This window comes from Toxorhynchites rutilus, chromosome 1 (assembly GCF_029784135.1).
Source record: "Toxorhynchites rutilus septentrionalis strain SRP chromosome 1, ASM2978413v1, whole genome shotgun sequence".
Classification (NCBI taxonomy): domain Eukaryota; kingdom Metazoa; phylum Arthropoda; class Insecta; order Diptera; family Culicidae; genus Toxorhynchites; species Toxorhynchites rutilus.
Genome location: NC_073744.1, coordinates 183510182 through 183525606, shown reverse-complemented (window position 1 = coordinate 183525606; position 15425 = coordinate 183510182). Strand labels below are relative to the sequence as shown.

The 15425-nt window shown below is 40.2% G+C and overlaps 1 protein-coding gene across 15 annotated transcripts in view; it reads right to left on the bottom strand.

The window, feature by feature from the left end:
- LOC129768776 (disintegrin and metalloproteinase domain-containing protein 11) overlaps positions 1-15425 on the bottom strand; it is a 912619-nt gene that overhangs the window by 288933 nt on the left and 608261 nt on the right. For all 15 annotated transcript variants that reach the window (XM_055770661.1, XM_055770645.1, XM_055770693.1 and 12 more), the window contains exon 7: positions 3474-3543. In XM_055770661.1, the coding sequence (XP_055626636.1) occupies positions 3474-3543 (70 nt within the window). The remainder of the gene's footprint in view (positions 1-3473; positions 3544-15425) is intronic.

The following is a 15425-nucleotide window of genomic DNA, read 5'->3' as shown; positions in this document are numbered from 1 at the left end:
GCTGACGAAGCCGCATTGCCTGGTAATGGACGACGAAACCTACGTCAAAGCGGACTTTCGTCAGCTGCCGGGCCTGTTGTTCTTCTCCGCAGAGGACAAATTCAGCGTTCCGGAGGAGATCCGCAAGCAGAAACTATCCAAGTTTGCCAAAAAGTACATGGTGTGGCAAGCGATCTGCTCTTGCGGAAAGCGGAGCGCCCCCTTCGTGATGACCGGCACAGTAAACGGGCAGGTTTACCTTAAGGAGTGCCTACAGAAGCGCTTACTACCACTATTGAAGCAGCACGAGGGCCCGACCATCTTCTGGCCGGATCTCGCTTCGTGCCACTATTCAAAGGACGTGTTGGAGTGGTACGAAGCCAACGGGGTCACCTTCGTGCCAAAGGAAATGAACCCGCCCAACGCGCCGGAGCTTCGCCCAATAGAGAAATATTGGGCGATTATGAAGCAGGCCCTCCGGAAGAACCCAAAAGTTGTCAAATCGGAGGCGGACTTCAAGAGAAAATGGATTTCTGTTCAAAAAAAAACTACAACCTGACGTTGTACAGAACCTTATGGACGGAGTAAAGAGGAAGGTGCGAGCATACGGGCTTGGGCTCGAAGTATGAATAAAAAGAAAATGCCAAAAGTTGTTTAATAGTTTTTATTTTACTGTCGAAAATTTTCAAAAGGATCGGTCTACTGGGCGAATTTTTACAGCGTTTTTTCCGTGATGCAATTTGATGTGACACACCCTTTACGATCTTTGGAAGTTAATCAAGATCAAAGAGAACATACTTAAAAATCATAAGCGACGACCCTCAGATGAACGAACAAAAGATATGCTAAAACATATTTTCAAAAAGCTGCAGGAGGTGAAGGATCAGACAAAGGAGGACTATTATAACAAATTATTTTCAAATACGAACCAGAAGAATATGTGGAAGAACATTAACAGTGTCATCGGACGGAGTCAAGTTGGAGATAGTACTATTAAGCTGATTCTGGACGGGCAGGAGACTAGCCATGGACCAACGATTGCTGACACATTCAACAATTACTTCAGTTCTATTGGACCCCAGCTCGCCTCTTCCATAAATAGTAGTCGTAGAATCGACAGTTTCGGTACGATGCAGCCGTTGTCAAATTCAGTTTTTCTACAACCTACGTCAGAGCAAGAAGTAATCTTGAGGATTAATGACCTAAAAAATTAGAAAAGCTGTGGTTTTGATGGAATCTCCTCAGAATTTGTCAAAAAACACAATTCTTTCTTTGCTTGCTTACTGCGGGACATCTTCAACGAGGGAATTTCATCTGGTCGATTTCCTGGCTGTTTGAAAATTGCACGAGTTATTCCGGTTCATAAATCGGGGAGCAGATCTGATGTCAACAACTATCGCCCAATATCAGTCTTGTCAGTTTTGAGCAAAATTTTTGAACAGTTACTTGCGACCAGACTCATCCAGTTTCTCAAACAACATGACGTACTATATAGCCGCCAATACGGACTCAGAAGCGGCGCAAGTACCTGGACAGCAGCTTGTGAATTAGTCAATGAGATATATGATGCGATGGATACAAGGAAAATTGAAGGTGTGTTGTTCCTGGATTTGAAAAAAGCCTTCGACACAATCGATCATGAAATAAAAGAATCAAAATGGAAATTTTCGGAGTGAGAGGAGTAGCAAACGATCTAATTAGGAGCTATCTGACAGGCAGAACGCAATTCGTTTATGTTAACGGTGCGATGAGTTCCGTTCGTCACACTACGGTAGGAGTGCCACAAGGTAGTAACTTGGGGCCCTTATTTTTTTTTTGTTATACATCAACGATCTGGCCAAACTAAGTCTTCATGGAAATCCACGACTCTTTGCGGATGATACGTCTCTCTCATACCAAGACCCGAACCCCGACCAGATTATTCGCCATATGGCAGAGGACATGGCTACGCTGCAACAGTTCTTCAATGAAAACTTACTGTCACTCAATCTTGCAAAAACCAAATATATGCTCTTCCATTCATCTCGTCTTCAAGTGGATCGCCATGCTGGGCTCGTAGTCAACGGTACGACGTTAGAGCAAGTAGATAATTTCAAGTATCTTGGTTTGATATTTGACTCCCGGCTACTTTGGAATGAGCATATCAATTCGCTTCAACGTGATTTAAGTGTAATTTGTGGAATCTTGTGGAAAGTGTCTAAATTCCTGCCGACCAAACCATTGATTGATATGTACTATGCGTTTGTACAATCTAAACTACAGTATCTGGTGTCAATTTGAGGAGCTGCTAGCAAAACAAAACTGCAAACCCTACAGTCAACGCAGAATCGATGTTTGAAAGCTGTCTACAAAAGGCCTTCGTTGTATTCGACCGTCGGGCTGTATAAAGAAGCTGCACCTGCGGTTCTTCAGATATTAGCACTCCGTGATCTTCAGTCTCTAGTACAAATGCACAATATGCTCACTAACTCTGCTGCTTTACACAACCAATCTCTGCAAAGAACTTCCCATCGATATGCGTTGAGGAACCAAGCCATCTTAACAATTAGACGTCCAAATACCGAAGCCACAAAAAATCTTTCACCTACCATGAAAAACGCCTGTATAATTCACTTCCAATAGAGTTGAAAAGTGAACGAAATATGCAATTATTCAAGCTGAAAATCAAATCTTCCTTGCGAAACAGACTCGAAAACTACCTTTGGTGAAATAGAACGAGAAATGTTGAATCCTCGATCTAGCGCAGTAAAGTGAACAAACACCTTCTTCAAAGAGAGTAATCTCACTGAGGGTGGAATCGAAAACCGTATCCCGATAACCCATTGATTAATGAATTATTAAAATGAATTGTAATTATAATATTATGTCATAATAAATGTTTATGATTATCGTTAAAAAATAAAAAAAAAATTGCAATATCCAAACAAACGTAATAACATCAAGATTAGAAATTAGGGGTTTAGGGGTTAAAATAGAATGGTTTGAAGCCAAATTAAAACAAAATATTCAGATTTTTTTCTGCATAAAACCACCCTAATCGGTATTAGATATACGGTAATCGATACCCTAGCGGTATCATATATAGTTCACGACCAATTCTCATGCCTAGAAAGTTTTTTGTGCATAATTTTATCAAAATCGATCGAGCCGCTTTCGAGGAGTTCGACCACAAACTTGCTTGCTTGCCTGCCATGCTATTGATTCTTTGTTGTCGAAAACCTAATGTATGTGTCGTATAAATAATCTCTTTATTTTGCGTTGAAAAAGGCAAGACAATGCTTTAGACATTCGAATATGTTGTTCAAATAATGAAGGGAATGAAATGTCCAATTGATTAAAGCTATTCCGTAACACTTTTGGCCGAATTTTCCGAGTTTTATTTGTATTTTTAGTTTTATTTGATTTGAGTTTTTATTTTCAATCTCATCGCTATTATTGGGGAACCCATTATATACCTCAAAAATGTTTCTACCAATTACTTTTAATGTACTTACTCGATGTGAATCCTGCGCGAACCCGCTTGGTAGATAGTGCTTCTGTACAATATTAGGAGCTAGTAATTGTCTGGAAAGAGAGATGAAAGTGGAAAAAAACGATGTGAAAATTAACTGTTAGCTTGTGGCATATCTGCAAATTGCCGTAAACCTCATGCGATGGTTCTTGCACAAGAGTATTCTCAATCTTTTCCGTTTGATGAGCTCTAGTGAGCATTACAAAGCGCAATATAATGAATTGATATGAGTAATATTACGATGATTGAATATGAAACTAAATTCTCTAGTAAAAACTAAGTACCAGAGAATCGACCTACAACGAGATCGATCTTCAATGAATCAAACGCCAATTTTTCTAAAATTTATCTTCTCTTTCTATATGAGTATCACCTTGTCTTTAAACCGAAAACAAAAATTTAATATTTCTTTCCAAACATCAGAAGCATTTTATTTTGTTTCTCAGCATTAATGGCTCAAAAAAGAAAAATAAATCAATATTTATGCTTCGGAGCTCTGGTCCGGAACTCATCCGTAGCATGAACAGATTTTTTTAAAAAATGTACTGTGGATGATGGTTCGATGGCTAAAGTTGTTATACGGCTTAAGCTATAACATATCTTGCATCTCCTAAGGCGTTTTTCCTGGTTTCAAGAACAAAAGCAGAGCAATGAATGATACCTGAAGAATTACAAACTTCATCATTCGGTCACCATTAGCGGGGAATGAGGGAGGAAAAAGAACGAGAAAGGTTTTGTTTGTGTTTGGGTACAAATTGAAAATCGAGAATCGAGCACATCGTGAAAATTGTCCAATTTCAAACGCTTATTGCACAGTGATTTCATGATGGATTGATGAAAGTTTTGCGTCAATCGATTTCGGCACTCCATAACAATTTTTTATATTGAGGAAAATAATATATGTCATGAAACTAACTATCGAACAATTGAAAAATCTCAACCCCTATTCTAACGGAAATACCCACTTCTGATTGGTCGAAATTGACGACACATGCGCCGGGTCCCTAACAGAGACATCAAAACCAAGCTGCCTGGGGAAAATCGGCATTGCAAATACATGAAAGTAGGGGGAGCTTTTGTTCCTACCGAAATGTATTCCCCAACAGATACATCACCAAGGTGTCTTCCCGCTCGAGAACGGGCCGTTTGGTTTAAGCTGTCTGTTTTGTTGTGTTCATTTTCACCAAAGGAAAGTTTATACGGCGAGAAAAATTGGAAAAGTGAAGAAATATGAGAAAAAGTTATTTCCTATATGCTCTACATATAGTATTAGGTGTTGTTAGTGCAATTTAAATTCGCATTGGTTGAATAAACACTCAGAAAATAAATCTCATCAAAGAAAATCACCTTTTCCATTTCAAATATGTTTTCGCTATATGAGAGTAACATGTGTTTACTGACGAAAAAAATTGATAATTGTGTTCGGTATTGGTAATTATCTTATACTACATTGGTGAGTTTTTTTTCTTTGTTTCATCCATACATAACACAGGAGGCATTTCGTCTAAGATCACAGAGGTCGGTTTTCATCATATCTCGTTCCACTTCGGTGTCTTTTATCTGATACGCACCATCCAACGACTGTTTACCATCCTTCTGTCATAACCACTCGGTAAACACTGGTGGAGTGAACAAACAATACCTAAAATCTAAACAAAACGGCTCTTTTTAGGCTCACCAAATCATTATCAAAGAGTTTAACGATGTAATTCTTCAAACATATCCAAAATCAACAGCCTAACGGAATCCTACGTCAACTATGCGGTCGTGTCTCGGACACAACCCTCCTGTGACTTTTTCATTGAATTGCATCTTGTGTCGCAAGTGGGATACTGTTGTTGGTTGTTCTATTGTCTGACATGCGGAAGTAAATTTTGCTTTTTTGTCATTAAATGAGTTTAAAAATAACTGAAAATTTGCTACTTTCAACTACTACATTTGTATAATATATATGCACGTTTATGCTCTCCTTTCTACTCTTAGAAAACACTATCCAACTTCATTTCAAATTCAGGTGTAATAGTATCACGCGTTTATGCAACTTGGTTCGAACCCCGTGGATGATATCGTTTGAACAATTTTTTTTAGTACAATCCTAAGCTGACGTCTGAGAGAGAAAGATGTCTGCTCCCATACATACAAACATTTTAAAGCTTTTGAAAATTGTGCTTTCATTTGTTCATTTCACCCTTCAGCACAGGAAGAAGCATTTTTTTCTGCCGAAGATGAAATATTTTCTGCCAACGTACAGTTTGAGTGTACTGTTAAACTTTCTGACACTCTATGGATCGAGTGGGGGTTACAGAGTATGAATCATTCGTCTCGTGTAGTCCGTAGATTTCCGTTGCTTCAATATGCATGGGGGGTTCGATATGTAGCGAATTAGAGGCCAAGAAGAATATTAAATTAAAGCACTAGAAGCGATCATGACGTTTTGGTTCGCATGCTTGCGTATCATGAAGTGCTATGCGAAACAGAGTTCTCTAGATTTCGTTTGTGTCATGATTCGTAGCTAGTAACAACAAACGAACGCCATGAAAATGAAATGACTTCTGCGAGATCGTATTTCAACAAACGAAAGTCAGTTATTCATTGAAACGTTCAATCGGCAAACACTGCTTATATACCTGTTAATTATGAACAATAATCAATCGTTAATGTTTGATTATCAGGAATACCTTGTCTCTGAGTATTCTCGTGGGATATTTCCGATTGAGCGGGCGGTGAGGGTAACTGCTTTCCTGTCAGTTAAAATCGATATACACTGGAAAACATATTTACAGAAACTATTTTTCTATGATCGAAAAAATTGAAATAAAAGATCGATTTTCGTGTTTTTTTTCGGGTAATAAGAACCGATAAAATTAAATACTCAGAAACTACTCTCCATGAGAGAAATTGATTACATTTTGTGCGACTTGGAAGGTGGTTAATTGCAGCACTGTATAATGGTTCATTGGCTTGGAGGCTTCGAGACTTTGTGCAATACAAATATGAGTGACAAATGAAGGTACATAAGTTACACTTCTAATTCAACCTAGCATGAAATCCGTAAATTTTCAGCCACCAAAATTGACAAATTGCGTGCAGACTCAGAGATCAAAGCGATTCAAGCTCCAGGAATCAATCCAAATACCAAACATCCAACGGATGCCTGGCATATTCAAAGTTTGCAACATCCACTCAACTTTTGTTTTTTGTTTACATTCTGTTTTATTTGTTGCTCAATCAACAAATTCCATCCTCATCGCTGTGCATCGAAGGGGGACTGTTAGAAATGACGTAAATTTCCCGGTTTTGGCAGGAGGAACTTTTCGATCCGTTTTCGGGGCAGAGAGCAAAAAAAAAAAAATTCGAGTTGAAACTCAACCGAAACATTTCATTACCCACAGAAATGGAGAGAGAAGAAAAAAAACAGCAAACGCGTCACTCTTTGGGTAGTTAAAAAGTTGCTCTGACTGGCTCAGCGGCAGCAACTTCAGCAGATTTGGGTTACATGTTTCAGCAACGACCGACCTGCCCTGCGTTCCAATCAACAAGACCAACCTTCTTCCCGTTCCCGTTCCCGGTCACCTTTCACGGTGTTTTTGGGAGGGAAAAACTTTACCTGGGATAAATTGATTGAAAATAGTTTTATGCTAAACACAACTTCCGGTCGAGTGCGATGGTTCTCTATGGCGCTGAAAGTTTCGTGTTTTATATTGTGTGTGTCCCGGAAAAGGTTACCTTCGACGGCAGATTTCCCACAGAGAGAAACTTTCAAACGTGGTTAACTAAATTTCAATGGGAAAACGGGATGTGGGTGAATGTGTCGTATTCGAAATAACTTCAGCGAACACTTGCTTTTGATTTACAGCGGGTGTGTGTGTGTGTGTGTCTGTAAGACTAAAGTTGAGTTTGGTAGAAATTTCCTGCTGCATTGGGGAAGCGGAAAACTGAATTGAAATTCTTATTATTATACCCATTACAATGTTAAAGCATGGTTTCATTCATTGAATCATTTCAGCGAGGCAAATGCAAATCGCTAAATCAAAAATTCGCTTTGTTGTAAACTTTGTTCTGGGGAAAGTTTTACGGCGAAGAACAAAAAAAAAATCCCTCACGCAAACGGGGATTTCCCATTAAGCATAATAAAATATTCCCCTGTCGTTGTGATTTAACGCACCGAAAAAAAATCCTCTCTTCTTTCATCACTCATTATGCTAAAAGTTCTTCGAAGTGGGCGAATTTTCGTCGCCCCGGGAAACAACTTGGTCCGAAACCGACATTGATCAGTCCGATGCATTCGTAATGAAGCGAAAGCGGGGTGGGGTCGTGAGGCCAAAAGCACTGTCAACACACCCTCCCCCCTCTTAAATAAACCAGAGCCCCCTCTATCGCTTGTTGGTGGAATTATAATAGAGCGGTTTGGTGTGTGTGTGTGTGTGTGCGCACATGAAGTTGAATAAATGAGCACGATTCGAATTGAGCGCTCCCCCCCAAAAAACAAACGTTTCGAGTCCTGAGCCAGGATCGGTTCACCGTTTCACAAAAGCAAATTGAATTCCATTAAAAATATGTGGCTCGCCACAAAAAGAACGGAGGGGGAGAGAAAACTCTTGCTCCAATTTGGAATCAACATAAATTGTGGAATTTCCACCCCAGGCATATATTGCCCAATGGAAAATGAGGAAATGGGGGGACGGTAATTTCGTTTTTTTTCCTCCCGCCGTTTGCTAAACTAAGATCGTAATTAATTACCACCCCCTCACCGAAGGAGACAAGTTCTTTTCCAATCACTGAAGAGTGAAAACTTTTGCTAAAACTAAAGTCCCCTGGAAATAAACTGAGTAATTTTCCACGGTCCTTCTCCTCCGCTTCCTCCTCCTTCTGCGCTTCCTGTGGGTGTGGGAAATTGAATTTTTAAATTAATCAAACTCCGTAACCGAGCACGCGCTGGAAAAATGGGAATCTCGATTTTCTCGGAAAATCCCATTTCCATCGCAGTCGTAATCGATACTCGCGTCTGTTCGCCAAAGTCGCGCGCGAAATTGCGGAAATGACAAGCAGATGTTACACTTTGAAAAACATTTCGCGCTTTCCACACTAATGGCCGGACAAGATGGGGTGAAAAGTGTGAGGATTGCGAGTTGCGAGTTGATTGTTCCACGCAATCTAATTTGATGAATGGCTTCAAAGTGAGAGCGGCAGGCAGGACGAAACATACGATACAACAAAATTGGCACTAAGCATTGAACCGACGCCGCCGCCGGAATGCTGGGAAATGAGTATCCTTTTTTTCGGGGCTGTTCGTGAGTCGCGGTTGCGAGGCGTCGTCACGACATGCCACGTGTCCGTTGACCGGCTCGCGAAGACCCGCTCTGTCTGCTAGTGGAAGGAGGGCTGTTCGAGGAAGCAATTTGTCTTCGAAGCTTCACCGAGTCATTATTACTTTTCGGCGGTGTGGATACTTGCCAGTTCCGCTTGGCGTGTTTTCGTGTCCGATGGCACTCCTAAATTTCGATGTAACACCTGAATTTATTGGCTTGTCTCGAGAGCGGAATTACGCCGGAAAAAGTGGCACTCGCTTTCAAAGGGTGAGAGGATCCTTTCAGTGGAGATGATATTTATTGAGTTCTTGAAATTGGATAACGGGTTTATATGTTTCACGTTGTGTTAAGATGTTGTCGGTAAATCAGCTGAACTTTTAAATGAAGTTCATTTCTATAAAGACGTTCAAAATATTAGCTCCAAAAGCTTCTACCAGATGCAATAATGTAATAAATTATCGAATGTCTCTGTTTGAAAAATAGTACTTTTGGATTTTAATTGATGCTCACATTTTTGTTTTGCTTGACTTTTCTTAGAAACCTAGTCATAATCATAATGCCCCTTATCAAGGCTACCAAAAATTAGTCTCAAAGAGTTCATTCTTAAATTTCTATAATGTCTGTTCGCGCGCGGAATATCGCAACAGCTACAGTATGTACAGCACTTGTTTGGTTGCCATGGGAACGGATACTACCTGAAATCGTGACGACTCGTTCGTTGGTAGTATATTTGCGGATGGGAACCCAATATCGAATCGATTTTGTGTGCTGTCATTGTTTTCAAAAACCACTACCTGTCGTTGCGAGGATCACGATTCGATTCGCGTGATTCCTTGCATAGCGATAGAGCGTGTGGTTAGATCGCGCTGTATCATAAATGTACAGGAAAAATATTATAAACTCCTCTGGCTAGCGATAACCCACCGGAGAGGAGAAGTAAAACAAAACACTAAGTAGATAGCACAGCACTATATGCGATGAGGGAGAGAGAATCGGGCAGTCATAGAGAGCGGACGCGTTTCTGTTACTCTGTGCATAATTTCGGTCGACATGCACAAACATGTTATCGCGTCGTTTGTTTCTTTTAAGAAGTGTATAAAGTGATCTTCTGTTTGTAATTACGGCGTTGAGCACCTTTCTCAAGCTTCTAGAAGTGCGTTCCTTCGTTCCAATGCCATTTATACCTGTTTTAACGTGATTTTACGGCTTCATCGAGAGGAAATAAAAACGATTATGAGAAAAACGAAGCTGCGTTACGTGGAATAGTGAATGGAAGCGAAACGAGAGATTTTTTTTTTTTTTAAATCGGGCGGGTTTTTCAAAGTGATTGATGCGCGTTAAAGTGCAATGAAAGTTGAATTTCACGGGAGAAAATTTCAGTGAAAATCCTTGCAAAGTCAGGTGTCGAGGAGGTTTAAACCTCTTTTTTTCACGCTTCAAGCGACATCAGTGTTTGGCTCAGTGTGCGTGTTATAAACCTCTGTATGGGGTAGAGCATGCTGGTGTTTGTGCGTTTGCGTTACGTTGTCTACGACCATAATGTCTACAGTATCTCGCGAATGAGTGTGCAATCTATATACAATCTCGGCGTGTATGTGTTGGTCGTTGGAAATAGTGGTTTGATATTCAGAGAACTCTGCATTGGTGCAGCCGAATTTACGGAAAACAAATACCCGATCGGACTATTTCTAATTTCAGTTTATACTGCGAGTTTGTTGTAAATTCGTAAATAACAGAAGGCTAATATTCATCGTATGCGTGAGTGAATCATCATTAATACTATTAAAAGCAGTGATGTGTCATTCTGGCGTGTTTACGCAAGTGTTTGTTTGCTCGTTCCTTTGGCGTGATGTACTGTTACTAACGGGACTTCTTTACAGGCAGGGAAGAGTCGCGCAGGGGCAGATTTGTCTGTGATTATATTTGGTGTTTTTGTGCACATTTTTTTTTTATTTCGTTTGTTATCCGTGATTTTTTATTCATTTGTTATTCGCGATGAGTAATTTAATACATCGCTGGCCTAACATTTGTTAGTGTGTGTCATACATAGCAAGATAAGTACTTATTATAAAATTCGAAATTACTATTTAAAATCATAAATCATATGTGTAGTAATCATGTTGTTTTTTTTCCTTTAGAAAATCGACCACTCGAACCAACAATAATCCAGTGAATGAATTGAGTTTGTGGCTCACGTATTAAACTTGAAAAATATGCTCTCGTTCATGACTTTCATTTTACCACAACCTCCAATTACATTTTACATTTCTCTCCGTCAGTCTGCCCCGGTTTTCCTTTTTATCGTGAAAAGAGAATACAAAGATTTTCAGCAGTTGAGTCAAAGCTATGTAACAGATAATCCGATTCAACGAAGCTGCAATTAATTCGAAACACTAGAATTCGCAATTTCGTTTATATTCTTCCAAAAATGTACGATTAATGCTCTCTCCCACAATATGGTTCAATTTAACGGAAGGTGTTTTCTCGATGATTTTGTCAGGTTTCCCAAAAATAACACTCCGTCGTCGCGATTGAAGTTTGATACAGAACAGGCGTGACTATTAATGGAACATATTGCCGACTCGATTGGCTTTACAGGAATTCTCTCGGTTACCTACCTTCTTAGGTTCCCCACAGTTAAATCTCCGCCGGAGTGATTGAATTTCGAAAAAAAGTAAGTGCGATGAATACTAGAATAAAAGCCGGACCAATCTATCTGACAGGTTTTCCTTCTCAGGATACCATAATCTTTGCCGCGTATTGTAAAACATGCTGTTTTCGGATTTTTGTTTCGTCGAGTGGTCGATAGTTCGCGTTTACATAATCACATCACTTACCTCAGTGAATCCTGATTTTTACCTCTCCCCACTAACAACTATCCCTCCCATGATAAACGCTAGGGAACCACGCTATAGAGGCGACCCTTCTGGCCTTCGGGCGGCGAATATTATACTAACATTCCTTCCCTTCCCCCGGTGACTGTAAGGACGTGGCCGGCGTCGTTATTGACCATTTAAAGCTCGAATCACCGAAAATTGCACAACGAGAATGATTTGCTAGTCCCAAGCGTCATTCTGTGTGTTCTTTGTGCAATTTGGTTGGTTCTGGTCAATCACGGAGAGCAACTACGAAGTGTACAGTCTACCCAAGCTCAAGCTCAAGCTCAAGCTCAAGCACAGCACTATATGCGATGAGTGCAATATATATTCAGCATCGGGGCCAGTGTTGCCACATTTTAATCTGTATCAGATGGGTTAAAAATCTATTTCATCTGTACTTTTTCGTCCAAAAATTTGTACCAAAAATCCGTACCATCGAAAATATTCGTTGTATTGAAAAATTCATCTTATTAGCATAAAAAAAAACTCATTTTTTACTACTCTCCCTTTCCATTCGCGCAACCAGCACACCTCGCTGCCGCGTTTTTGACTCAGAGGAACAGAGGTTGAGATAGAAAAGGAGTAGCTGAACCTTAAGCTGAGCTGGCAGCCACAACTACCATTGCGAAGCCCGCTGTGCAAGTTCCACTCCCATAATCGATATGCGATATGCGATTACAGCAAGGTAGAAGGAAACGTTGCATCGTAAGCTCCACCTTCGCAACAGGTAGCACCGCGTTGATTTCCATATACAGCCATTCCACGCCAAACCGATATAGTGGTTCTCAGATTTTCGTGAAAATTGGTAATTTTGTTCTTTATCACACGAAGACTGAAAACATGTTAATTTTGAAAAATCATAACTTAAAAACGAAAAATAACACATCTCTGATTTTTGTATATGTTATGTAAAAAACCTCAGCTTTCAGGAAAAAATATGAAGAAATATAGCGTCCTTGGTCCCGGAACCATGTAAACCATGAACAACTAATACAACAAATATTTACGAAATCAAAATCCATTTTTTAAGATAAGACTAATATTTTTCAAAATAGACTATCTAATTGGGTTTAATTTTATATGCCGATCATCTGAATCGGTCCAGTAGATCAAAAGTTATGAATTTTTGTGTTGGAATAAAGAGAAAAAAAAATTGATTTTTCGAACCATCGGTTAAAGGGGTCTCCGTAGCCACATTGGTTGCGCGTTCGCTTAGTAAGCGATCGATCATGAGTTCAAAACTCAGGGCCCTCATTGACCATCTTTGTATTGTTACAGAATAACTACGTCCACGCAACAATCATCAGCGATGGAGATCGATCCACGGTCGAAATAAGATCGATTCATCCATACAACTGCTCTGCTCTGCAAGACACATCGGGCTGCTGTTCTATAAATAACTCAACAATGATCAATCAACTGTCTCCGCTGTCCGGTCTAACTGGATAATGGAAGAACAGAACGAAAAACTCTTACGCCTATATGGCAACTGTGTAAATGTGTACCATATGCAATGGTATAGAAGGGAATATTCTAACGCCGAAAACATGGCAACTGTGTAATGTGCTAATTATAGATATGATAAATATGTGACATGTAAACGATTGAAATTCGGCTCTGTTACAGCTGAAATGCTAATGAGCCTAAAATAAAACAAAAGGGATAAAAAAAACCATCGGTTAGCTTTGAAAAATCATATCTCAAAAACTAAAAGAAGAACACCTCTCTGATTTCGACATATATTATGTGAAAAATCCTCAGCTTTCAGGAAAAAATATAAAGAAATATAGCGTATTTGGTCCCGAAACTATGAAAACAATAAAAAGCAAATATAATCAATAATACTGAGGGCAGAATTCAAATTTTCTGCAGGTATAGTATTTTTTCAAAAAAGACCAGGTGATTGGCTTTAATTTAATATGTCGATCACCTGAATCGGTCGAGTAGTTCAAAAGTCATGAATTTTTGAAAAAAAGGTATTTTTGGGAAAAAGAGGAAAAAGTTGATTTTTCGGATAACCTTAAAACGGAAATGGTCACCCCAATGAAAGATTAAACAAATACGGGTCTAATGTTTTGCAATAATGAACAAAACCACCAATTTTCACGAAAATCTGATGACCATTATATCGGTTTGGCATGGAATGGTTGTAAAGAGGTTGGAAGTGTCTATGTATTGTTAAATTACAAGTACCGGTATAATGGTTCTCAGATTTTGGTGAAAATTGATGGTTTTGTTCCTTGTCGCATAATAAAGGGTGTGTCACATCAAATTGCATCACGGAAAAAACGCTGTAGAAATTTAATTTTTAGGAATTATATCTTCTGCTTTCGCTTATAATCAGATAAGAGTGTATAGATCACGTTGGCCATGCTTCACTGTCAATTTTTCGTAAATTTGGAAAAATGTCGTCGAACGAAAAAGAGCGTCGTGAATTAATCCTGCGCACTCATTTCGAGAATCCGGAGTTGTCACGTCGGGACATCGGTAAGATGCTGGGAATCGTCCAATCCACGGTCAGCAGAGTACTAAAACGATACTTCGAGAACCTAACCATCGACCGGAAGGTGAAGAACGGCAAAAATGGATGCTCCGTCAGTGAAAAAGATCACAAGCGCGTAATTAAGCAGTTTAGACGTGATCCGAGAAGTTCGGTCCGGGATGTCGCCAATAAGCTGAATTTGTCAAGTTCATTCGTCTAGCGGACCAAGCAGCGGGATGGCCTGCGTACATACAAAGTTCAGAAGGCTCCTAACCGCGACGAAAGCCAAAACATGGTGGGGAAGACGCGAGCCCGGAAGCTGTACACCGAAATGCTGACGAAGCCGCATTGCCTGGTAATGGACGACGAAACCTACGTCAAAGCGGACTTTCGTCAGCTGCCGGGCCTGTTGTTCTTCTCCGCAGAGGACAAATTCTGCGTTCCGGAGGAGATTCGCAAGCAGAAACTATCCAAGTTTGCCAAAAAGTACATGGTGTGGCAAGCGATCTGCTCTTGCGGAAAGCGGAGCGGCCCCTTCGTGATGACCGGCACGGTAAACGGGCAGGTTTACCTTAAGGAGTGCCTACAGAAGCGCTTACTACCACTATTGAAGCAGCACGAGGGCCCGACCATCTTCTGGCCGGATCTCGCTTCGTGCCACTATTCAAAGGACGTGTTGGAGTGGTACGAAGCCAACGGGGTCACCTTCGTGCCAAAGGAAATGAACCCGCCCAACGCGCCGGAGCTTCGCTCAATAGAGAAATATTGGGCGATTATGAAGCAGGCCCTCCGGAAGAACCCAAAAGTTGTCAAATCGGAGGCGGACTTCAAGAGAAAATGGATTTCTGTTCAAAAAAAACTACAACCTGACGTTGTACAGAACCTTATGGACGGGGTAAAGAGGAAGGTGCGAGCATACGGGCTTGGGCTCGAAGTATGAATAAAAAGAAAATGCCAAAAGTTGTTTAATAGTTTTTATTTTACTGTCTAAAATTTTCAAAAGGATCGGTCTACTGGGCGAATTTCTACAGCGTTTTTTCCGTGATGCAATTTGATTTGACACACCCTTTATTAGATCCGTTTTTTCCCATTATGGTGCCCATTTCATTCTAGGGTGGGAGGAAGCCACAGATGGCTGCCACCATGGCGCTCACTTCTTTCATCTTCCCTTTTCACCCCTCGCCCGAAAATCAATAATTTTGCGAAACAGTGTGTAGAAAATGATCGTGTTTGGTTGATATTACTTGATGGGAAGTGTGCAATCC